Below are 22,771 nucleotides of genomic sequence, written 5' to 3' on the forward strand. Positions count from 1 at the left end.
TGCCCCAGTGCGTGGGTGCTGCGGGGTGCCCGGCACTGCCTCTGCAACCCAGCTCACTGCTGCCAGCTGCTGTATGGCACGGGCTGCTGGGACCCCATCAGTCTATGGGAGCTCCCCCGGTGTGCCTTTCACCAGGTCTGGTGTCCTCGTCCCTCTGGACCCTGTTCTCCACACCGAAAGTCCCTGTGGCTCGGAAATCCCCTTGGGGCCTCTCCCCTGGCTTCAGAGAAGGCAGCCTCAGCTGTGGGAAGCAACAGGAAACCTGAAGAGCCTCATAAGAGCTTTGGGGCTGCAGATCAAGGAGCTGGTGCTTTTTGCTGGCTCAGCTCCTCGCCCTACTGTCACCACTTCCCAGCCCAGTGCCACTCTCAGCCAGACCCTCCTCTGCTTCAGAGCCTTGTAGCTGGCCTGGGGGTGCCGAGGCATCTGTGCCTGGGGGCCTTGGGGCCAGGACCACCTCCTTGGGGCCCTGCTCAGGAGCTGTGTGTGTGCAGAACGGCCCAGTGCCTTCAGTAGAGCCTGAGAAACTCTTGGGTATTTCTCGGGGTCCCCAACAGCTCCCTGCTCCCAGCCAGGCACTGCTCAGCTGGGCTTTATTTCTGTTCTGAACGCCACATCTGCTGCTGGAGGTGCCGAGGGGAGCAGCCACACAGGGGCTGCAGCACTCCATTTCCCAGTGGCCACCGGCCTGGGCTGACCCACCAGGATTAGGGAGCCTGCAAGGAGTAAATCGTGTAAATCCAGATTAGATTTAAGCAGATGCTACGCAGAGGAGATGCGAGCGGGAGCCGGGCAGGAGAGCAAGCAGGTGAGAGGCTGAATCACACCCCTGAGATGCAAGAAGGTGCGGGTGGCTGCGGGCAGGGGGACAAAGCCACACCGGGCTGCTCGTTCTGCAGGTGCCAAAGAGAGGCCATCCCCTCGGCGCAGGGCTGCAGAGCATGTTCCACCTCTTCTCCCACTGCTGGTCCTGGCTGCAGGCCGTACAGGAGCCCATCAGGTAAATCCGTGCGCTCGCTCCAGGGGCTCTCCGGAGAGCTCAGCGCTCGGGTGCGCATTTATCAGGGAGGGCACCGGCCCCGTGGCACCGAGTGAGAGGGCCCCCGAATTACAGGGCAAGGTGAAACCGAGCTACCTGCGTGTGTTGTGAGGCCAGACCTAATTCCCTCGGGGAGGAGCCGGGCGGGCAGGCGTTGCGGGCAGTAAGGGGGTTTATGGTCCTTTCCCACCAGCGACGGTGCGGTGCCGTACCGTAACGCCGGAGGAGAAGCTCGCTGCCCACGCAGACTCCTGTGTATATTTATGGAAAAGATACTGAAAGTGACTAACGTTGTTGACATGTAAAGCAAAGGGAAATCGCTCTGCTGGTGGCTCAGATGAAGCGTGTCACTGCGGAGCAAGCATGACTGTTGAGGAACAGGAAAAACCTCCTGGGTCCAGGCCGAAGCTCATAAAACGTCCTTGCTGTTTCTCTGTGTGTTGCCATAATGCACTAACGCGGAAGAGTACTAAGAAAAATCATTAACTGCTTCCATACAAGTAACAGCCTGTGCATACTGCTGCTTAATCCCATAGAGCCTGAGAGGAAATGGTGGTCGTAGGAAGCGTGCGGAGGGCTCCTGCGGTGTCGGGGTGGCTCCAGGTGCCCGCACACACCTGAGGGCTGTGCTGACAGCTCTGCCCTCGCTTTCTCCCCAGGCACCAGGGAGCATCCCTCCCCTCTCCCCCATCCCAGGCAAAATCCCATGTCACTGCCCTGCCCCTCTCCCAGCCAAAATAGAGCTGCTGCAGGCAGTCCCTTGCCCAGGGGCACCGCTGTTCCCTGAGGATGGTGGCTCACACAGAGCTGTGTGGGACACAGTGTGCCTGCGGGCTGCTCACCCCTTGTTGTTGCCCCCCAGGAAGGTGACCCTGCTCGTCGTGGGGCTGGACAATGCAGGGAAGAGCTCTGTCATCATGGACATAGGGAGAGGTGAGGAAGCTGACTTCTGCTGGGGGGGTCCCACAAGGAGCGTGGCAGGGGGAGGTTGTGCTCCCTTGCACCCAGTGTGCCTGTGGGCTGCAGCGGGTGATACCGTCCCCAGGATCCCAGCAGGATCACTGCCAGGGGCTCTGCCCCACAAATCTCTCATGGCTGGGCTATCCCAGTCTGGTACCAGTGAGGAAAACTGGGCTTTGAAATGAAGAAGGGAAGCTGCTGGCCTGGGGCACGGGGTGCTGGCTGTGCTCCGGGTATCCTTGCAAGCAGGAGCAGGGCTGGGGCTCGGGGAAGAGGATGAGCATGGTGGGGATGCTCCCGCATCTGGCCTCTGCCCTCTCCCCACAAACAGCCATGGCCTGCGAGGTGCTGCCCACAACACAGCCTGGCCAGATCTGCCTGCGGGTGGACAGGTTCGAGGTGACGCTGGTGGATCTGCCCGGGGGTCAGCGCTTCCGCAGCGCCTGGCGCAGCCACTACAGCACAGCCCACGGGCTGCTCTTCGTGCTGGACTCCAGTGACCTGGCGCGGATGGAGGAGGCCCGCAAGGCTCTGAGCCGCGTCCTGAGTCACCCTGATGTCTCTGGAAAGCCCCTCTTACTGTAAGGCTGAGTCTCCTGGCTGTGACCCGCGGGGTTTGGGGTTGGGGCGAGGAGTGGGAGCCCGTGGATGGGGTTGCGGGCAGTGCAGCAAGGCTGCCGTGGGGATGCGGTACCAAGGGGTGCCAGCACATGGGGACCCCTGCAGTGCTGGGGTGCTGAGAGCACCTGGAGAGGGGCTCCAGCATCGGGCACTGCTCGGGGCAATGCTTCACCCAACCACAGCCAAACTGGGAGAAAGCAGCGGGTCTCCCCCACACGGTGCAGCAGGGTGCCGGGGGTGACTGCCAGCTGTCTCCCCATGCCCCAGGCTGGCGAACAAGCAGGACGTGGCGGCCGCCCTGCTGCCCTGCGAGCTGATCGAGCGCCTGGCCCTGGAGCGGCTGGTCAACGAGAACCGCTCGCCCTGCCGCATCGTGAGTTGCAGGCAGGCTGCACGACCCTGCTCCCCTTGCCAAGCACTGGGGGGGGTCTCAGGGGCTGACTGAGCTCCCCCATCCCCAGGAGCCGTGTGCGGCCGCCGGCCCGGCCCGCAGCACCCTGCAGGGGCTGCGCTGGCTCCTACATGCTGCTGCCGAGCGCTCCTCATTGCTCCCTGCCACCCGCTCCCCGATGGCCGACCCCAGCCCCCGGACAGCCCGTGGGCTGTGCTCTCGCCCCACCAGGGATGCCCCGGATAACCAGGACGGCGTGGGGAAGATGGGGGAGCACCGGGCCGCCCGCCGTCTCCTCCCCAAGGTGAGAGCCCCCCTGGACACAGCAAGAGTGGGCCAGGCTGGAGGGGGCTGCCACCGCCTTCCCCTCATCCTCTCCTCTCCCTGCCCAGGAGGAGAGTGCAAAGGGTCCTGGGAAGAGGAAGAGGAAGGTGAAGGTGAGGAAGAAGGGCTCGGGGCAGCCAAGCCTGGCCGAGGAACCGGACAGACCAGGAGGAGGGGGTGACAGCCGAGCCAGCTCTGCTGTGGGGCTGCTGGCCCCCAACAGGGTCGGGCAGGAGGAGCCTCTGCCCCCTGGGATGGCTGCCCCACACCCAGGTGAGAGGGGGCTGTGAGGGCTGCTGGCACGGGCACATCGGGATCCTCAGAGCCACCCCAAGGGGTGGTCTGGGGACCCCGAAATGTGGTGGTGTGCTGGAGCACCAGTCCCCGTGGTCTCCCTTAGCTTTGCTTGCAGATCAGCTGGGCGCAGAGTGGGGCTGCAGGAGTCTGGCCGGAAAAGAGGAGAGACATCTCGGGGCATCTCAGCAGGAGGACTGCGGATCCACCATCCAGCAGCCGTCCTCTCGGCTGGTTTGGTGTCAGAGGCATCCTTGCCTAAATGTGATGTCTGAAATTTTGTATTTCTCCATCCAGCGCAGGGCATGAAAAAGAAAAAGAAGAAGAAAATTAAGAATAAAATCAAGTCGCAGGAGCCTGCCGTGGAGCAGCAGCGGGAGGAGGTCTCCAGCACCTTTGGTTGGTATTTCCCAGGGCAGATTTTGCTGAAAAGCATCAGGGGGTTGGCCTGCTGGCAGTGGGATGTGAGCTGCCTAGAAGCCCTTGGCCACACTGTGCTTGGTGCAGGGGCACAAGTACAGGCAGGAACAAATGCTGCTGCAGGGCAAGGGGGGGCTGCTGGGGAGGTGAGTGCTGCAGCCTTCAGGTGGGATGCAGCAAGGGCACGTGAGTGCACTGTGCTGGCGTCTGGGGCATCCTTGCAGCCCTCACTCAACACAGGCTGCCAGGCTTGGCCCCAGAGATTAGTGTCCCTGGGTTAGTGCCTGACCGCTTCCCTTCCTCCCCCAGACCTTTACCGCCGGGCGATGCTGGCTCTGAAGATGCGGCAGGAGCAGAGGAAGCAGCCGTCTGCCATCGCCCCCTGAGCGGGGTGCAAGCTCCCAAGGACCCCGGGCTGTGTCGCAGTGGCTCTGGGACCTGCGGCTTGTGCAGGGCTCCTGGCGTGCTTGGCCAGGGCTGGCAGTCCTGGGCAGTGGGTCCTAGGGCAGGAAGAGCAGCGTTTCTGTCCTCTGCATGACTTGAAAATCAGGATCTGCAGGAACGAGCCAAAAGTCCTTTTGTAGAAAGCCTCTCTGGCAGCCAGGCTGCAAACCCTCCTGAAAAGGTCAGGCACTTTCTGACCCTGTGTTAATACCTGTGTAGGACTTGCTCTGAGCACGACCGAGTCTGTAGAAGAGAGGAAGATCAGAGTCAATACCCCAAGGGGAAAGCCCATCTCCTGAATTGACACGAGCCCAGGCAAAGCTGTCAGCACAGGTTGGGGATTAGCTCGGCCACTCGTTCAGCCCCTGCCTGCTTCCTGGGTGAGTTGTTTCCTGCTGCTGAGGCCAGGAAAGCCGTCCCAGGTGGAGACTCCCATCCCCATCCCCATCCAGCAGCACAGCATCAGGAGCCTCCCCGCCTGGTGGAGGCTGAGGATGCCAGGATCATTTGCAGAACGGTTCCAGAGCTGTGCTCAGCTCGGGGCTGAGCCAGGACACCGAGCAGCACCTGCCTGCCAGCACAACCCTCCTGGGCAGGGCTGCACTCCCCCCAGGACTTTGATGTGCAGCAGCACCCTGCTGCCCTGCTCTGGCAGCCCCGGCTGGGCACGTGTGCGAAGAAACGGCTGCCAGACCTGGGAGCACTGCACATTAGGTCGCAGGTGCAGCAGTTTTCCTTCCGTGGCCACAACAAGGTGAGGACTTGAACTGTGCTCAGAAACCGGGCCGTGAATCACCGCCGCTTCCCTGGTTGCTGATTAACAGGCCATGCCTGCCAGGTCCAGGGCAAGAGATATCGCTAAAGCCCTTCCTTCGGTTGGGATAAAAAAGGGAAAAGAAGAAAAACTTTGGCTATTCTGCCTTGCTAGTGTGCTGTAAAGCTTTGTTTAACTCTGTTAGATTCAACTGCCAGTGACTACAGTGACTAAGTGCAGCAGCAAATTAACACCGGTGTGTAAATACAGCCCTTGCAGTACAACTACACCCTTCTCTGTGCTCCATGGAGCTCCTGGGACGATACGGGATGTTGTTTATTTTTTTAAGAGGAAGAAGTCCTCCTCTTGTGCCATGTGTAACACACAACCTGAGAAGCTGGCCAGTGGGGAGAGTCCAGGGCCTGGCTGGTGTTACTGGGCAGCTAAAGGATGCTTCCCATGGGAGCCAGCCATAAGAAACCTGCTAGAGACCCCCACTTTTTCACCCAGAGGGTGGTTGGGCACTGGACTGGGCTCCAGGGCAGTGGTCACAGCACTGAGCTGCTGGAGTTCAAGCAGTGTTTGGGCACCACTCTCAGATACAGGGTCTGATTTGGGGGTGATCTGGTGTGGAGCCAGGAGTTGGACCCTTGTGGATCTCTTCCAACTTGGGAGGCACTGTGATGCTGTGATTCATAAAATAACGATGTCAAGTAGTAGTGCAGATAGGCAGTTCAAATATATTTCAAAATCAGCCCCCTTTCCCCTGGTGTTTCAGCGGCTGTAGAGCAGCTAATCCCTGCAACAAACCAGGAGACAAGCCTGGCCTATTCCAACTGAAAATATGGCTTTCAGCTACTTTAAAAGTTAAGCAGCAAGAACTCTGTGTTTAAAAAGTTCTATCTCAAAATCAGAACCATCTCAGAAATGAGATTCCGAAGACCTATTTGATCAAATATTCAGCAGATAAGCCAAAAGATACTAATTAAAGGTTATTCCATGCCACTGGGTAGCGGTCTGTTCCTGCAGCATGTGAGGAGCAGCTGCTGTACCAGGAGGGTGCACGCCTGGGGCATGCAGAGCAGGTACGCAGAGCTTTTCCTATCATTTTCCTCTTGCTTTTGAGCTTACAGCCCAGCAGCTGAATAAATAGCAAGGGAAGAAGGAACGGGCCTCAATGGCACTGCTGAAGGCAAGGCACAGCCCTGCCCGGTCTGGTCCCAGCATGTCTGATCTGATGGAGGTGTGCTGCAAGCAGGGCTGCTTGGCTTGAGTGGGTGTCCCAGAAATGAGGTAGTGGAGAGTGACATCCTCCCACACATCTCTGGTTTGTTGCAAAGTGCCGGGCTGTGGGGAAACGTGCTGGGAAGCATGAAGCAATGCAACAGCACCTGCCAGTGGAGACTCATCTTCAATCCACCGACACAGAAAGTAAATGGTGTTAATAACATTTTCTGCAGGAGGGCTGGAGCCAGCTGGGTGATATAACTGCACTTGGCATTTAGTTTTTGTTTTTTTTTTTTGTATATTGTCTAACACCTCCCAGTTTTCATGTTTACAGAGGAGTTATCTCAGGAGTATCAGGTTAGGCAAAAACCGGAGCCTGCTTCCACTGTCATTTTTGTGGGGCTGCCCTGCCTCAGCTCATGCTGTGGTGCAGTGACCAAACCAGTGGTGCAGGAGCACTTGTGAGAGGCAGGGAGACTGGGGTGCACCATGTACTGGGGAGCTGTGGGGTGGGGGTCACAGTCCAGCAGCATCCAGGCCTGAGGAGGGGCAAAGACTTGTGGTTACGTTGGATGCATAATGGTTGTTTTGTCCACCCCTCCATTAACTCTGAGCGATCAAAGAGTGATCCAGAAGATGACTGGCAAGAAAGCCTCCCAGACACTGATTCTGGACACAGTTTTAGTGTTGTGAAGTCAACTAAGTGCAAGATCATAGCTAATGAATGTTTTGCCAGGTGAATGCAACAGGTCCCATCCCCGCAGGCTGCCTGCAGGTGCTCCTTGTTCCCTGTTAGCATTCCTCTAATGCTCAACACGTGGCCAGCCACAATTTGTAGGGCATATATAGAGGGAGGGCAAAAAGCTCCTTTTCTTTGGGGAGGGAGGTGAGACCTGGAGTATGGTGAAGGCTGTTCTTGTGTAGCTGTCTTCTCACTGAGCTGGACCAAAGGTTAAAAAAAAAATAGCAATAAGAAAATTTGCCCCAGGGCAGCTGAGGTTCAGGGGGACTTGACTGGCCTCTAAGATGTGCTGTCCTTGCTGTGTTGGCTTTGTAATTCTTTGGGTTATAGCTGCAGGTATCACAAATGTGCTGCTCAAACACAGCTAAGGTGTGTGCCTTTTTCTCAGGATGTGGATGAAAGCCAATTGCTGCAAGTAAGTACTTTGTGTGGCAAGGTGAGTGGATCTGAAACCCCAGAAGGGACGGTTGGGTTGATAAACGTCCAAAGTGGGAGTGTTTAGAGCTCAAAAAGCTGTGTGAGAAGGAAACTTTCTCACACTTGCAGTTGCTACCCTGTGCCTCACCGGCAGCCCACTGGGCTGGGTGCCAGCATGCTGTTTTGGCTCTTTCTAGCTCAGTCATAAAAACGGAAATGTGGGGAAATGCAGCTTTTTTCTTTCTGTTTTTCTTTCCCCTGGGTGAGCACACTAGGGCACAGCCTCACAGCCTCCTTCTGTAAGGTCATTCAGCATATTGAGCTGAGAACTGCTGGTGCCCGATATTGGGCAGCTGATCAATCCCCTCCGGAGTTCTCAAGGGCTGTGCTGGCTGGCGGACATGGGTGGCATTGTGCCTCGCCTGGGGGGTGTCAGCATGCTTTGAATAGTGAGCAGCCATGCACGGTGTTTCCTTAGAGTTTCTGCTATTGGTTATAGATCTCCTGTTGTATTGCATTAAAAACAAGTCAGGTTATTTACTGTCATGTACTCTACAGAGTTGTTAACAAAAAAAACCCACAGATTTAATTAGGTGAGAGTAGCTCCCTAAGCTTCTCCTGATTGTTATGAAAGAGGCTATTAAGACTTTGCAGGGAAAGGGAAGATAATGAGGACTGGAAACTTAGAAAATAAGAGAATTTTCCCTTTCTAGGTTAAATGAGCCTTATTGGAGACATTACTGTTGGCAAGAGGAGGAAGGATATAATCACATTTAATGGTTGTATTTGTTTCCTGGCATGAGGGAATATGCTAGAGGCTGAGGTATATAGATTTATCACATCGTGTACCAAATATGCTTCATGTCCCCTCCTCCCCAAAAATTTTTTCATCAAAAGGATATTGTTAACTAAAATTGGTAGTCTTTTTTCTTCATAGATTATCACTTTAAGTCATTGTATAGTTGAATAGGTTATTTCAGACTAAGGGGAAAGTGTCTCTTGAGAAAGGCTGATAGTGCACTAATTAGAAGGGCTTTTGCTGTGGAATATCGCTGGAAAAGGGATCAAGAGCTAATTTATTAACCAAAAGTTTTCATTTTAGTCTTCTGTAGCAATCAGAACTCATGCCTTGTATGTGGAAGAGCTTATACCTTATTAAACTGCATTTACACTTCAGCACAGATGGGTTTAGCAAGACTCTAGCACAAATCCCTGATCTGTTGTGTAGGTCTTTTTTTGGCTACCCATGTGTGCTCTGCCTTAGACACTCCAATTCATCCCATGTACATTGCACAGCTGCAGGAAGGGCTTTAGGGTTGATTTTGTAGGTCTTAGGTGTTTTTGCTTATTTGGCTAGGATTGTGTACTTAGGTTGCAAGGTACCTACTGGGATGCAGGCTTGCAGCTACAAGCATCTGAACTTTATGCCCTGCTCTAGCAAAGGAAGCTGCTTGTGGAGTGATAAATTGATTTGAAATGGACTTTACAAAGGAAAAAAGGCATGTGTAAATCCCCTTGCTCAACTGACACCGCGGCATGCGTGCTGTTGCTGAGTCAACTCTGTAGAGCACAGCACAGACTGAACTTTTGCCTTTTCCTTCCTTTTCTCTGTGACGGTTGCAAAAAGCTTGGCCTGTGGCAGCCCAGCTCCTTAAGGCACTCCCCAGGAGGTGCTTGCTGCATACTTTGGCTTCCCAGAGGGGGCCATGGTCCAAAGCAGGTGGTTTTGCCATGGGATATGGCTGGGACCTGGCACTGCGCACCACTCCCAAGCAAATTTTGTGGCTGACTCTCATGCAAACCCCTCAGCAGACAGATTTGCTTCTCCATGACCTCCTTCCCTCATGCATGTTTTGGAAACATGAAGCCATCCTTCCTTGTAACTGTGGTATGTGGAGCTTGCTGGCCCCTCGAGCCTAGCCAAGACTTGCTTTTTCCAGGGAGGCGAGTACTAGAGGAGGAGGGAGCCTGCACCCTGTCCTGGTGAAAGGTGAGCAGAAATACCCAGAAATGTCAGCAGCTCCAAGTGGGACTCCAGCAGGGTCAGTGCTTGTCTGTGCCAGTTGGTCAGCCTTGTGCTGGCAGGGCAAGCACAGAACCCAAAGTGGATTTGAAATTCTCAACAGGGCTTCTGGCTTGAGATCTGCTGGCAAAAGCTTTCTCATTTCTTCTGAAAGAACACTTGTCATTGAATGAGTACAGGATCTGCCCCCTCTCAAGAAAAGGGAAGGGAAAAATACAGTTGTCAGTTCCTCCTTGCCTTCCCCATCAGTAAGGCACAGAAATGCTCCTGGCATGCAGCCACCTCCCCCTGGGAAGGCCAGACCCTGCCAGTCTCTGCAAGAACTTCCCAGATGGAGATGGCCCTGGGATGGTTCTCTGGGGAAAAAAAAATCACCTTGAGAGCTGGGGGCTGTGGTGTGCTTCTGCCTTGTGCAAGGAGGAGCTCTGTATGTCAACCAGCAGGTTGTGCCTTGCTGGCAAATGAGCACCTACGTGAACCTGATGAGTTGGGTTAATGAGATGGGCTCCAGGCCATCACAACGCTGCTGACAAACGTGCATCAGCACTCAGGAGGTGGAATGGCTCTTGGAGGAGTTAGCCAGCACACTGCCATTGACAACAGCGAGTTTGGGGCCAATTTTGCTTTTTCTCCGCGAGGACATCCTCGGAACGGCCACAGGGTGGCAGGAGAAGCAAAGACTCCTCTTGCCCTGCCGAGCAATGTGCAAGAGCAGCGGGGGCGAGCCTGTGCCCCCACTTCAAAGCAGGGGCTGCAGGACAAGGGGGCTGTGCAGCATCCTTGTGCTCTGCCTAGAGCCCCCAGCCCGGCATCTGAGGCCAGCCGAGGTGCTCCCACTGTCGGGGGTCCTCTGGGGCTGGATGCCTTGGGAAGGGTGCTTTGGGGAAGGCCGTGAGCAGTGCAATTCAGGCTGTTTGGGGTGTGGGGAAGCCCAGGGGATGGCCTCACTTCCTCCGTGCCTGGACGGCTTCTGCTGAGCCAGGGGTTTTTGCTGCCCCCGGGCCAGGCTGCAGCAGCGGGGGAGTGCTGATGGCCTCGGTTTCTCTGACGTCTTTCTGGGGAAAATGAACTGTCTGCTGCTTAATCCCGTATCGCAGCCTGAATCTTGCATTTTAATGCAGCTTTTAAAGATGATGACAGCAGTGTTTCAGGCTATGCTGTACAAAACGCTCCCCGTCTGGTTTGCAAGTAAAGCGTAGCTGCAGGGCTGCTCCTGTGGTGCTGCTGAGACCAATTTCCCCTCCCAGCTTAATGACAGGGAGCTGAATAACCGCGCCTGCAGGGATAAACACGGGGGGGGGAATTTCTGCTCTGGGTGAGCCTGGTAGGACATAGCCTTTGGAGGCACGAAGGGGCCTGGTCCTAAAGTTTTGCTGGGCGTCGTTTATCAGCTCATTGCCCACTGCAGAGCGCTGGGAAGCCTCCAAGAACAGCCACGGCTGCTGTGTTCGGCTTCCACTCGGTATTTTACAGCGCCGCCCGGCATTGTTTGCTGGTTTCCTCTACCGTGGCTCTGCTTTCTCGCAGGTAACAGCTGCACGGGCAGCACGGGAGAGCTGCCCCGGGGCTGGGGCAGCAGCAGCGTGGCCCTGTCGGGGGTGTGCTGCGTGCGGGCTCAGGACGGAGCAAGGGGGTGGGCAGCGCTGTGCTCCCCGCAGCACTACAGCTCCCAGGCTGCTCCGGGCACAGCGGTTCCGCCTCCCGGGCGCGGCCGGACAAAAGAGCGGCGCGGGGGCGAGGGGAAAGCGCCCGGCGGCGGAGCCGAGCTGGGCCGGGCCGGGGAGCGCCCTACCGAGCCCAGCGCCCGCAGCGGGCCGGCCGGCGGGGCCCCGCGGCGGGCATGGTGCGCGGCCGGCGGCGGGGCCCGCGGGCAGCCTGAGCCGGGCCGGGCCGAGCCGAGCCGGGCGCTGCCGCGATGCTCCGCCGCAGCCTGAGCCGCCTGGTGAGTGCGGGGCCGGTGGGGCTGGAGGGCTGGGTGGGGGGATTTTATTTCCCTGCGTTGGATTGTCGGGGCCGTGGGGCGGCTCTCGGCCTCGTGCTGCTGGTGTTAGGCTTTGCTGCGAGAGCCCAGGGTTTTTTTTCCTCTTTGCAAAAAAAAAAAAAAAAAACACTCTCCCCCCTCGGGAAAAAAAAATGAAATATTTTTATCTTTTCATTTTTTTTTCTCTCTCCCCCGAAAAGGGACTTCCCTGTGCACGGCGGCAGCCCATGCTTTCCGGCTGGGTGCTGAGCGCCTCGTGTCCCCGGCTAACACGCCGAGCACCCCCCCCCCGGGGCCGCATGAGCTGCTCGGAGATCGCACCGTGACCTCACTGCTTGGAGCGGGCTCCGTAATTACTCATTTTTTTTTTATTTTTTTCCCTCCCTCTTCCGCAGCGAGTGTGGCGGACCCGGCGTTTTGACATCATTTCGGCAGCTCCTCTGTGTTTCGTGCTGTTGCTGGTTGCGCAGTGCGTGGCTGCTCCTGCTCGGACACACACACACCCGTGGGGGCCGGGAGCTGCTTGCAAGGCACCCTGCTCCTCCTGGCACCCGGGTGTTTGCCAGGGCAATGCGCCTGCGAGGGGCAAAGCCCCTGGAAAATGAGTTTTTGTACTGGGGGATGGTCTGGGGAGAGCTGTTGGTGCTTTTAGCACAAGGGGCTGGCTTCCCTTTGAAGTCGGGAGGTTGCACGACAGCAGCGCTGGGAGCACAGATGGTTGGTTTCTGTCTTTTGCACTTTGAGGTTGCGTTTCAGTTTAAGATTGTGGGTTAGCCCTACAGAAAATGCAGCTTGTGTTTTACAACCCTAGGGACAAATTCATCAGACCTGATCTCCGTGCCCCAAGTTCCTGACTTGGGGTTTAGCTCTGCCTGCTGCTGTGTGTTTCCTACCTGTACCGAGTCGGAGGCTTTCTCTAACACACATCAGCAGGCACTTGAGGTCTGAAGCAGCTTCTGGTGCTACCGAGGTCAGCTAAAAGCTCCTTTGTGTGGCTGCCTGGTGTAGGCAGGTGCTGGGGAGCTGCAGAGGTGGCAGTGGGATCCCTGGGTGCCTGGCGGTATCATCCTCATGGATGAAGGAATAGGAGGCCTTTGCTAAAGCTCAGGGACAGCAGGCTGTTGAACGCTTTTCCCAGCTTTGCAAGTACAATGAGAGTGGCAGCGTGCTGTGCTTGTTATCAGGCAGGTGCACGTCCCTGCCAACGCAGCCAGGACTCGGGCAGATATTGGCTCTGCTCTGCCCTGTCCCCAACCCGCCTGGGTTAGTCAGGGCCCCTCCTGCTCCCTGGGAGGAGAGGGCTCCATGTGCATCTCCCCAGAGGCCACAGGGGTGCCCTTAGCCCCGTGGCCGAGTACATGGGCAGCACAGGGCATAGAGATGCTTGGGCTGTGGCACTGCGGGAAACTCACTGCAGTTACTGAGGGCTGAAGGTGATCTGGCACTGAGGTGTCCGTAAGGATCCTCTGACAAATGGTGTCACTTCTCCCCGGTGTGGCCTCTGCCAGAGGCTCATAAATGCTAATGGATATCAAACATACGGTTTTCAGGTGTATTTCACAGCTTATGGGTGATGAATGTTTCTTGCCGTGCCAACATGGCCATTCCGTGGTTCTGTTTTTCCCTTCTATAAACTTCCTTATCCTGCATAGGGTACGAAACGGGATGCTGACAGAGCGAGAGGGGAGATGTGTGTTAGGGGCTGTGCTGCTACTCCAGGATACAGATGCGTGCTTCCTACAGGAACAAACTGGTTTCTGAGCTTCAGTTTACACCAGTGAGATCACTGCTGCCAAGATGAGAATCGGACGGGATCGCTGTGGGGAGGCAGGATTGGATTGCCACGGTTAATCCACTTTAAGGAGATACTGTCAACTTGAAATACAACTTCAATTATCTTCTGCGAACAGATTTTGGCATTGGGGTCTCACTTATAGTCTAGCTGTGCATGCATCCCTTTAGTGGGAAGGCTGCAGAAGCGGATGGGGTGCCCGTGATGGCAACCAGGGGGGGTCTCCACGCACAGTGGGGTGGGCGCAGCAGGTCCATGAGCAGCAGCAGCTTCCTCCCAGTGCGCCTGGAGGTTGGAGGCGCAGGTCCCTGTGTGGCGGATCAAAGATAACGTGCTTTTCTCTTAATTACCTTCCCTGGATTCTTCTGAAGTTGCAGACAGCCATACCTCCGGGCCACAGCTATGAGGCTGTGGCTGGCAGGCGGGGAATCTGGATTGCCAATGTGGCGGGGTTAGCACGGGTTTGAACTTTGTAAGAACAAATGAAGAAACCCAGACAGAGAAATTACTCATGACCCTGTTGTTGTTGGCTCTTAGAACGTTTGCTTTTATTTAAGAAGGACTCCCTTGTGCAGTCAAACCAATTTTATCGTGTCTTTGTCTTCCTGCAGGTTGGTGATGATAATGTCTCACCTGCCTCCTCCCTGGGTCTCAGTCCTGCCTCTGCCACATGGCTGCTAGCAGCCCACAGCTCAGGAAAGTCAGCCTGTCGCTGGAAAAGCAGCCTGTCCCTCGCGTGTCCCTGGTGCAGTGCCTGAGGCCAGGCTGCTGCTTGTTATTGGAGAGGGAAGGTAACCGGGTTTGCTTTGTGCAGCCCTTGTAGCAGGCTGTTACTTCTAATTTGCGTGCGTAGCGCCGCTTTAATGTGGAGGTTTTCCATCTGGGGCTCATTTTATTTAATTACAAAATCGCGTGCAGGCTGCTGCAGAGCGGGGATGCAGAGGATGGGTGTGCAGGAGCCGGGCTCATCACCTGTGGCTGCCAGCCCGCTCCCCTCTGTGCAGCCCTGGCTGTGCTCCACCACCTGCTCTGTGTCCCCCAGGCTGAGTTTTGCCCGCTGCTGGCGTTAAACCTACAGCAGGGGAGCGTGCGGGGAAGTCTGGTGTTGCAAGGTTTGGGTGGGGGCAGCCTGGGTGCATTTCTGCTGCCCTGCCCCACACACCCAGAGCCCTGAGGCTCCTCCACCTTCCCCAGGGCACAAAACCCTGGGATCGGAGCGTTTTGTCCCATTGTGTCACCGAAGCTGTTGCTGCCCAGCCCCTCTCACCTTTGGGGAAGAACAAAGACAGAAGAAAGGCCTGGGAGAAGGCATGTGTTGACTCTGAGAGGCGTGTGCCGGAGGTTGATGGGCTGATTAGATCCTGCCTGGGAAGCTGTGGGGCTCCTGCAGTAGTGGGAAGGAGCAGGGGCAGGTGGGTGCTGCTCCTGGGGCCGGTCTCACCTGATGCTTTGCAGGAGAGCAGCGCCCCAGAGAGATGCACTGAAACAGCAGAAAATGAGGAAAAAGCCCAAAGTCCCTTCTTAGAAGGAAAATAACCCCCCTGTACACACGGAGGGGCAGGTTTCGCAGTAGCAGGGTGCTGCTGCCCTCAGCCGTGCCCGGCTCTGGGGGGTGTGGGAGTGCAAACTGTGCCGGAGCACGTGGGGCGGAGGGTGCTGCATTACATGCTTATCTCGAGTTTTTGCAGCAAATATGTAATAGTCTATTCCGGGACGTGGAGCACATCTGCGGTTTTCTTTCACACTTGCTTTTTTTGTGAAATAGTGCGAACCAAACACTACAGCGTGTGACTGCAGTTCCTATTCTAATAAAGAGGAGCAGAGGTAGGAGGAAGAAATCTTGAGAATCACTTTTTTTTTTTTTTTTCCCCATTCTGCTGTGCTAGCACCTCAAGAGCGAGGCTGCGTGTCAAATACCTTGTGTACGACTGCCAAGTCGAGCATTTTGCTCTCATTAAAGTGACAAAAACCTGCAAGCAGTGAAGGCTGGGTCTGGGCATGCAGCGCTGTGGGGTGTCCCTGTGACACCGAGTGGCAGTTCTGCTTGACTAAATCCCATGCTTCAAGAGAGCATGTATTCTAATGAAGCGACTAACTTCTCCTGAATAAAAGCTTTGTTGCTGGAGTTTATCTTGTAGTGTCCTTAACGTGATAAGGCAGTTTCATGGCTCAGGGTGAGTTCTGCTGGCAGCAGCCACAGCGCAGGCTGCGTGTTACCGCAGAGAGGACACTGGAGTCTCAAATCGGGAAGCTAGAAATAAGGAACAAGTGCAGTGGGACAGCCACGTGGGCTGGCATGGCTCGTGATGCTGGGGCTCCTGCTTTTCCCTTTGTGTTGTTTTTTTTGGATGGGGGGGAGTGTGTTGCTCTCCCACGGTGCAGACCTGTTCGGTCAAGCAGTGAGCCCCATTTTTCCCAGCTCCTGCTTTTGGTATGTTGTACTGCCATATCCGCTGTTATCTGATGAAAGGTGGGACTTTGCTCCCTGGAAGGCTGTTGGAAATGTGCTTATGGACACCAGGGAGAGAGGCTCCCACCTGCTGCTGGGGCGCAGCCTGCTCATGGGGAGCAGCCCCAAGAGGCCCCGTGCTCCCTAAAAGTGTGAGAGCTGGGAGCAGCCTCCTGCTTGCAACAGCATCACTGCTTTGGGTCGGTGCCTGCCAGCTGCAGATGGTTCTTTCCAGGCCTGAAGTCCCCTATCAACGTCCATACCCTGGAAAACAGGAGTTTCTCAAATTCCTGTAACAGTTTCTCTTTAAAATTGCAAAGCTCCTAACTGGAGCCTTATCGTCCCAGAAATAACTCAACCGTTTGGCTAAAAATAAATAAATTCAAACAAAACAAAGAAAACCAGCCTCGGACAAGCAGCTGCATGGAAGTGTTCAAGCGTATAGTTGAAGTCCAGAGAGGTAAGAAACTACTGTGAGGAGGGGCTGGGCAGCACAGGTCAAGCACTGGTGATAAAATGGTGCTACCAATTGAAGCCCATTGTGCACAGCAACTTTTCTGCTGAGAACTAGATGTGTGCAGGGGCTGTATTTTATTCTTCACTTAAAGCCCTTTCTGTCTCCAGTTGGTATTTTGCAAAGAATAACAGTGATTTGCTGGGTTGTACAGACAAGGTTTGGAGCTTTGCTTCGCACTGAATTGCATCCGTAAGCACGGCAATTTGCTTTTAACAATGGAAATCGTAAAAGCAGACAGGCCGTCTATTAATAGCAGGGTTTTCAGACTTGTCTTTAATTTCATCCTGTTGCCCTTGGTTTATGCGCTTCCTTTCTGATTAAAGCTCCTGCTTTCTGTCTGTAACAGCTTATATCCTCGCTGCAGGGGAGGCTGGCTTAATGCTGAAATGTTAGCTTAAGCAAAGCTGGTCGAGAATGCCCTGAAACAAGGGGTGTGCAGCCAGTGACCGCGCTTCCAGCCGTGCAAGCTGGCTGCCTGGGAGCATCCTTCCCCCAGGATCCCATGTGCAGAAGCCCCCGCTGCTGGCTGTCAGTTCCCCAGGATGCTGCGTGCGGTCGGAGGACTTCTGCAGGCAGAAGGTAGCCCTTGGGTCACGCTGCCTAGGAAGGGTGGATTTTCTGTCTCCCAAGAAACTTGGAAGTGGGGTCGTTCAAGTGTGCTGCTAAGCCGTTTGTCTTTCCCAGAAAATGTTATCTTGGGGGATTTTTCAAGGGAGTTCTTGGTATTTAATTGTGTTTGGGATGTGGTGAGGCTGGTGGGAGCCGCAGAGCTTTCCCAGCACCCGTCGGTGGCCCTCTGCTGGAAAGTGTCCACCACGGCCCCGCTGATGGGTCAGGGCAGGAGCAGGCTGCAACCCTTGTGCTCTGCTGGCACAATCTGTCCCGAGGTGAGCTTAGGCATTACCTTATATGTGAGTTTAGGTTGAACACTGCTTCTCCTGGTACTTCATCTTGGAAATATTTCTGTGCTTGCTGAGGCCTAGCAGTGGGAAGGGTGGGCTGGTTTTTGCCCAGCAGTTTCCCCGGTGCTGCAGCCCACTGAAAGCACACAAGTTGTGGACTTTAGCTGCTTGGTTCTCTCCTCAGCCAGTGGACTTGCATCAGGAGATTTGAGCTTTGATCTCTACAAATGATTAAATACCAGCACAGGCCAGCTGGGAGAACTGCGCTTGTCATCTGCAACCTCTGCTCCTCTCATCTCTGGTGAATAGGCAGTGCCTTGCTTGGTCTCCACCATTTGAATTACTAGGAGATTGTAGGGCTGTGACCACCACCAGCTTTGGGGTGTGCAGCTGTGGCTCTTCTTGTTCCTGCAGGGGATGAGCAGGTGCTGCTGTGGAGTTTCACACCATTGTGCTTCTGTTAATTGTGAGCGCTGTGGCAGTGATTTGTGGTGGAGCATGCCGTGCTCAGACTGCCCCTTGCCTCTGGGACACTGTGCCCATCAGAGCATGTCCTGTGGGTGGGGATTGGGAAGGGTGATGCTAAGTCACTTATGGCAACAATAACATCAAAATCTTTGAGGTTGAAAAAGACCCTCAAGATCATCAAGTCTGTCTATTAACCTAACACTACCAAGTCCATCAATAAACCATGTTCCTACATCCATGTGTCTTAAATACTTCCAGGGATGGTAACTCCACTGCCTCCCTGGGCAGCCTGTCCTTACCTATAACCACATTTTTCCATGAAGAAACTCTTCCTGAGATCTAATCTACCCCTCCCCTGGTGCAACTTGAGTGATCACCTTGCGTCCTATCTCTTGTCACCTGAGAAAAGAGACTGACACCCTGCTTGCTGCAGCCTCCTTTCTGGCAGTTACAGAGAGCCACTAGGTCTCCCCTCAGACTCCTTTTCTCCAGAGTGAACTGCCCCTGTTCCTCAATCTCTCCTCATAACGCTTGTTTTCCAGGCCCTTCATCAGCTTTGTTGCTCTCCTCTGCACACCTAGCTGCTCTTCCCTGAACCTACCCCAGCACATGGGGTTGTTGTGACCCAAGTGCAGCACACGCACCTGGCCTTGGTGAATGCCATACAACTGGACACAGCCCATCCAGATCTCTCTGCAGGCCCTTCCTGCCCACATCAGTGCTCCCACCCAACTTGGTATCACCTGCAAACTTTCTGAGGTTGCACTCGATCCCCTCATCAAGAGCACTGATAAAACTATTAAAACTGGCCCCAGTAATGAGCCCTGGGGAACACTGGTTGTGACCAGCCACTGACTGGATTTAACTCTGTTCACAATGATGCTCTGTACTCTGCTGTAGCTTTGCTCTCCCGTGGCTCTGCACCCTCTCAACAGGATGGCTCCACTAATGCAGTGCAGCCCTGCTGCTCTCTAACCACTGTGCTTCCAGTGGACGGTGGGATATGAGCGCATGGGAACAGATTTTGTAAAGCAAGAGGGGGATAAAAGACAACACAGCATCAATTTTGTATATCCCTCTGGGCAGGTGTTTAGGGTGGTGGCAGATGGTCCTGTGGATTTTGGACTTCGCCTTCAGGGATCCCAGCACCACCAGGTTGTGACCAGAAAGTTATCTAGAAGCTTCCTTTAAAGTGGCTTCGTCACAAGTGAGAAGGAAAAACATCAATATGCATTTAAAATCTCCTTTCACGGACTGTCCTGGATGTGAAGTTGCTGCAATAGCAATAAGTTGGCTTTCAAAATGTTCTGTACTCTTCTGCTTTATTGTATCTTGTCATGCTGCAGCAGTCAGAGACTGTAATTGAAACAGGGAACTTTCTTGAGCAGAAAACACCTTGTGCCACTGTTGTGGGGATGAGAGCCCCTCAGCAGTGTCTGTCCTGTGCTTTCTTGAGGGCATAGAGCTGCTGCTGAAGTGTGTGGGTGTGAAGTGCTCGAATGTCCTGCTGGGCAGAGAGGAGATGGTCCTGTCCTGCTGCGGGGGGGTCCACAGTGCAAGCTGACCCTTGAAAAATACATAGAAAAACAAGGAGCAAAAACCAGTGATTTCATAAGTGCAAGTAATACTGCAGTAAGAGCGAGTCCTTTTAAAGTAGTTTAACCTTTCAAAAATTGAAATAGCACAAAACAGAGCCCTGCAAATCAGTGTGCTTTGTGGGATGAACGTGAGTCGCTGTGGTGGTGTGTCAGGATCGGGTTGTGCATGTGAGAGCTGCCACAGGCCAGGCTCCCTGTGACTGGTGTGTAGTGTGGGAGGACAGCGAAATGTCCTGGTCCTGTTCTGCAGGGCTGCATCTTCCTGCCCCATGGCTGGGCCACGCAGGGCCCGTTTGCTGACCGTCTGCAGCGGCTCCGAGTGAAACTCCCCAGGATTGCACTCCCAGATGTCAATAGAGATGTGCATTTAAAAAATCTTTCTGCATTAAATATACATGCATTAAGTATATATGAATATAGATGCATTAAATATAAATAAATAGATGTATTTGCTTATGGGTTCTTCTTCGGTTTAGCTGAAATCCAGGCTGGTGAATGCTGGTGGCTGGTGCAGGGCACCACTCGGGTTGCATCCTGTGCAGCTCTGGCAAAGGATGGGGCTGGTACAAAGGTATCAGTCAGGGGCGGGTTTTTCCTCCTCTCCTTCCTCATTCAGAAATGAAACCGTTAGTAAAGCCTCAGTTTGTGTGCTGGCAGGGGATGTGCCTCCCTGAGGGGTTTAGCTGAAAGTGATTTGGGGTGAGCTCTTGAGGTTGATCCCTGGCTGTATGGGAGGGGCGCCCGGCACGGCTCAGCCTGGCTGCTGTGGGATGTGACTTCGCTTCTTTTTTGTCTGTTGGTTGGTGTTTGGTTTTTGTTGGTGTTGGCTTTTTTCGCCCGCTTTCACCAGTGCTGTTGCTCATCACGTCATGCCGTCAGGCAGTAAAGGGGGCAGGCTGGTGGAGCAGTAACCCTACAAAACAGGAGCTGCCTCCTTCTTGGCCGTGCTCGCATCTCGGTGCTTTCTGCTGAGAGAGCACGGCTGCTCTTCAGAACCAGTACTCTGTAAATGGCTCTTTTAGCTTATTATGCAATATTTAAAAGTTGTGATTTGCAGTAAGTTCAGCTGTCTTTTTGGGGGACCTGTTGCATCTTGCTGACCGCAGGCATTTTTTCAGAACTTCAGTCATTCTGTTTGAGGTAGAATTTCAACTGAAGCCAGTTTAGTCTAAAAAATCATGCCCACTCCTGACATTAAGCTGTAATTGATAGCATTTGTAGTTCAGAGACATTTGTTCCGTTCTCCTTAATGAAAGGTTAATGCACTTATCTTTGATATGGCTGTTTGGAAAGGGCTTTTTGTTTTTCTCCTGCAGCTGAAATCAAGGCTAAGCACCTGGTGGGCCATTTTGGGGGTGAACCAGGCTCGTTACTTTTGTTGACCAAGATTCCTGTTATGCCTTTTCTGTAGCCTTGAACAAGCAATGCTTTGTTGTAGGCTTTTTCTCGGTGATTTCAGCCAAAGGTTGCAGGATTTGTGAGTGGAAGAGTCCTTGATCCAGCCCCAGTCTTGCTCTTGTAGGGCTATGTCTGGAGGGGCTGGTAATTTCTTGCTGTTTATCTTCCAAGGATAGGCAAGTAGTTGTCTTACCTGGCCTTATCTTAAAGTATGCCATGTACCACTTATAACATTTTATAAGCCTATCATGAAGTAGAAAACAGTGGCAACACTTATTTGATAGATAAATATTTTTTGAAATATTGTGGCAAATGCACAGATCTGCAAAACAAGCACTTTTTTTTTTTCTTGAACAATACAGGATATGTAAAAGCTGAGTAAGGTGTGCAACAAGCAGGACTAGATGATATAAAGCATTGCTTTGCTGTTGCGATCCAGGCTATTTTCAGCAGTAATAAAAATTAAGTGCTGCTAGACTACGGTGAAGCTGTGCTCCGCTGCCTGCGTTTCAATTGGCTTGGTGGCGAGAGGGAGGGGAAAATCTCACTGCCGGGAAATTAAATGAAGGGGAAAAAAAAAAATCCACTTCGTGAGCAGCCCTGCCATCTTTTATGATGATTTCCCTGTAATTCCTCCCCGGGGCTGGAACAAAGCACGGCCGCTGGGGCTGGGCGGTGATGTAACGTCCTGCGGGGCTGGGGCAGCCAGGATGCTCGGCCGGGGCTGCACAGCCCAGCCTCGGATGCAGCGTTGATTTACCAGCACGGAGAGCGCTGTTTGCATGCTGGGTTTTTGCTCTCTGAGTTGTGAAGGGGGTTACTTTTTTTTTTCCCCCTCTCTCCCTTACTTCCAGCTCACCTTTTCTGGTGAATGTTTGCTCAGGGAGGGAGCGTGGTGAGGTTGGCTGCGATGGCCAGAGGGCTGCCGTCCCTGCGTCGGGCAAATTAATTTTGTGGAGTACCTCGTTCTGAGCGCTTTCTGCAGGGTGGCTTCTTCCAATGAAGTTGAATGGATGGAAGTGGGACTTTCCACTTGACAGATACCATTCCGGTAAGTGCCGGGTGGGAAGCTCGGATGCACAGGGAGAGGAAACCTCGCGTGTGAAGGAACTTGTCTTGATAACGGGGAGGATAACGGCGCCCTTGTTCCTTTCCCTGCCTATGGAAAGAGGCTTTTGGGTCAGGCAGGGTGGGAATGGCTGGGCTGCATGTGCCGTGAGTCACCGGGGCCGTGTCCCAGCCAGGCTCCTGCCCCGCTCTCCTACACACAGCAGTCCAGCCCGCACCCCGCTGGCTTCCGCAGCCGTGGCTGATCTGCACCGCAAGCCCTCGTGCGCTGAGCCTGGCACCCACGGCCATGCACCAGCATCCCTACAAGCAGCTGGCTCAGTCCCCTGCTCCGGGAGGTTTCGGTTCCCATGCATGAGCTGATTTCTTCCCCCCCGGCTGCCGTACAGCTGGTTGTGCTCAGCCTGGGGGCTCTGTCAGATCCTGCTGCTGCAGATGGGATAACGTGTGCTGGGCTGGATTGACTCTGCGGCTGCATTACCCAGCCTGACAGGAACAAGAGCCAAAAGGATTTCCTGAGGATAAACAATTATAGGCCACGTGTTGAGGGTTTCTCTCTCGCTGGGCTAATTGCACTGCTCCGCTGCCTAGTGTAGCTGCGTGTGCAGCCTGGAGGAGAAATCTGGTTGCTGTAGTGACCCGGAGGAGAAAATACTGCGGATGGGGTCTGGGGCACCTGGAGCTGATTCTGCCTGGGAGCGAGGGCTGAGCCAGGTGATCTCTCCATTTCATCCCCCTTTTTTTCCCCCCTGTTACTTCTGTAGAAATGTTTCTCTGCGGAACAGCAGGGGCAGGTTAGAATGCAACAGCTTGAGCTTGTGTGGAGGGGGAAGAACTTAATATGGAGCAGTCAGAGAGAGCCAGCTGTGCCCCTGGCTGCTCTCACCAGAGGGCTATGCCCGAACCCCCCGCATGCACAGGGGCTGCTCACCTGCAGCCCAC

The 22,771-nt window shown here is 54.4% G+C and overlaps 2 protein-coding genes across 7 annotated transcripts in view; both read left to right on the forward strand.

The window, feature by feature from the left end:
• Positions 1-739: 739 nt before the first annotated feature.
• ARL13A (ARF like GTPase 13A) lies at positions 740-5,469 on the forward strand. Its single transcript, XM_084534443.1, has 9 exons — positions 740-808; positions 900-1,000; positions 1,902-1,972; positions 2,331-2,580; positions 2,888-2,993; positions 3,082-3,448; positions 3,504-3,608; positions 3,927-4,028; positions 4,359-5,469. The coding sequence occupies exons 1-9, from the start codon at positions 776-778 to the stop codon at positions 4,433-4,435; spliced, it is 1,212 nt and encodes a 403-aa protein (XP_084390569.1). The 5' UTR covers positions 740-775; the 3' UTR covers positions 4,436-5,469.
• Positions 5,470-11,412: 5,943 nt separating this feature from the next.
• ATP11C (ATPase phospholipid transporting 11C (ATP11C blood group)) overlaps positions 11,413-22,771 on the forward strand; it is a 59,360-nt gene continuing 48,001 nt past the window's right edge. For 4 of the 6 annotated variants that reach the window (XM_084534086.1, XM_084534084.1, XM_084534082.1 and 1 more), the window contains exon 1: positions 22,467-22,543. In XM_084534086.1, the coding sequence (XP_084390212.1) occupies positions 22,490-22,543 (54 nt within the window). In that variant the 5' untranslated portion in view covers positions 22,467-22,489. Of the gene's footprint in view, positions 11,599-21,473; positions 21,813-22,466; positions 22,544-22,771 lie in introns of those variants that run through there. The other 2 variants (XM_084534085.1, XM_084534083.1) reach the window with 2 other exon arrangements.

This window comes from Aythya ferina (assembly GCF_964211825.1).
Source record: "Aythya ferina genome assembly, chromosome: 13".
Lineage (NCBI taxonomy): Eukaryota > Metazoa > Chordata > Aves > Anseriformes > Anatidae > Aythya > Aythya ferina.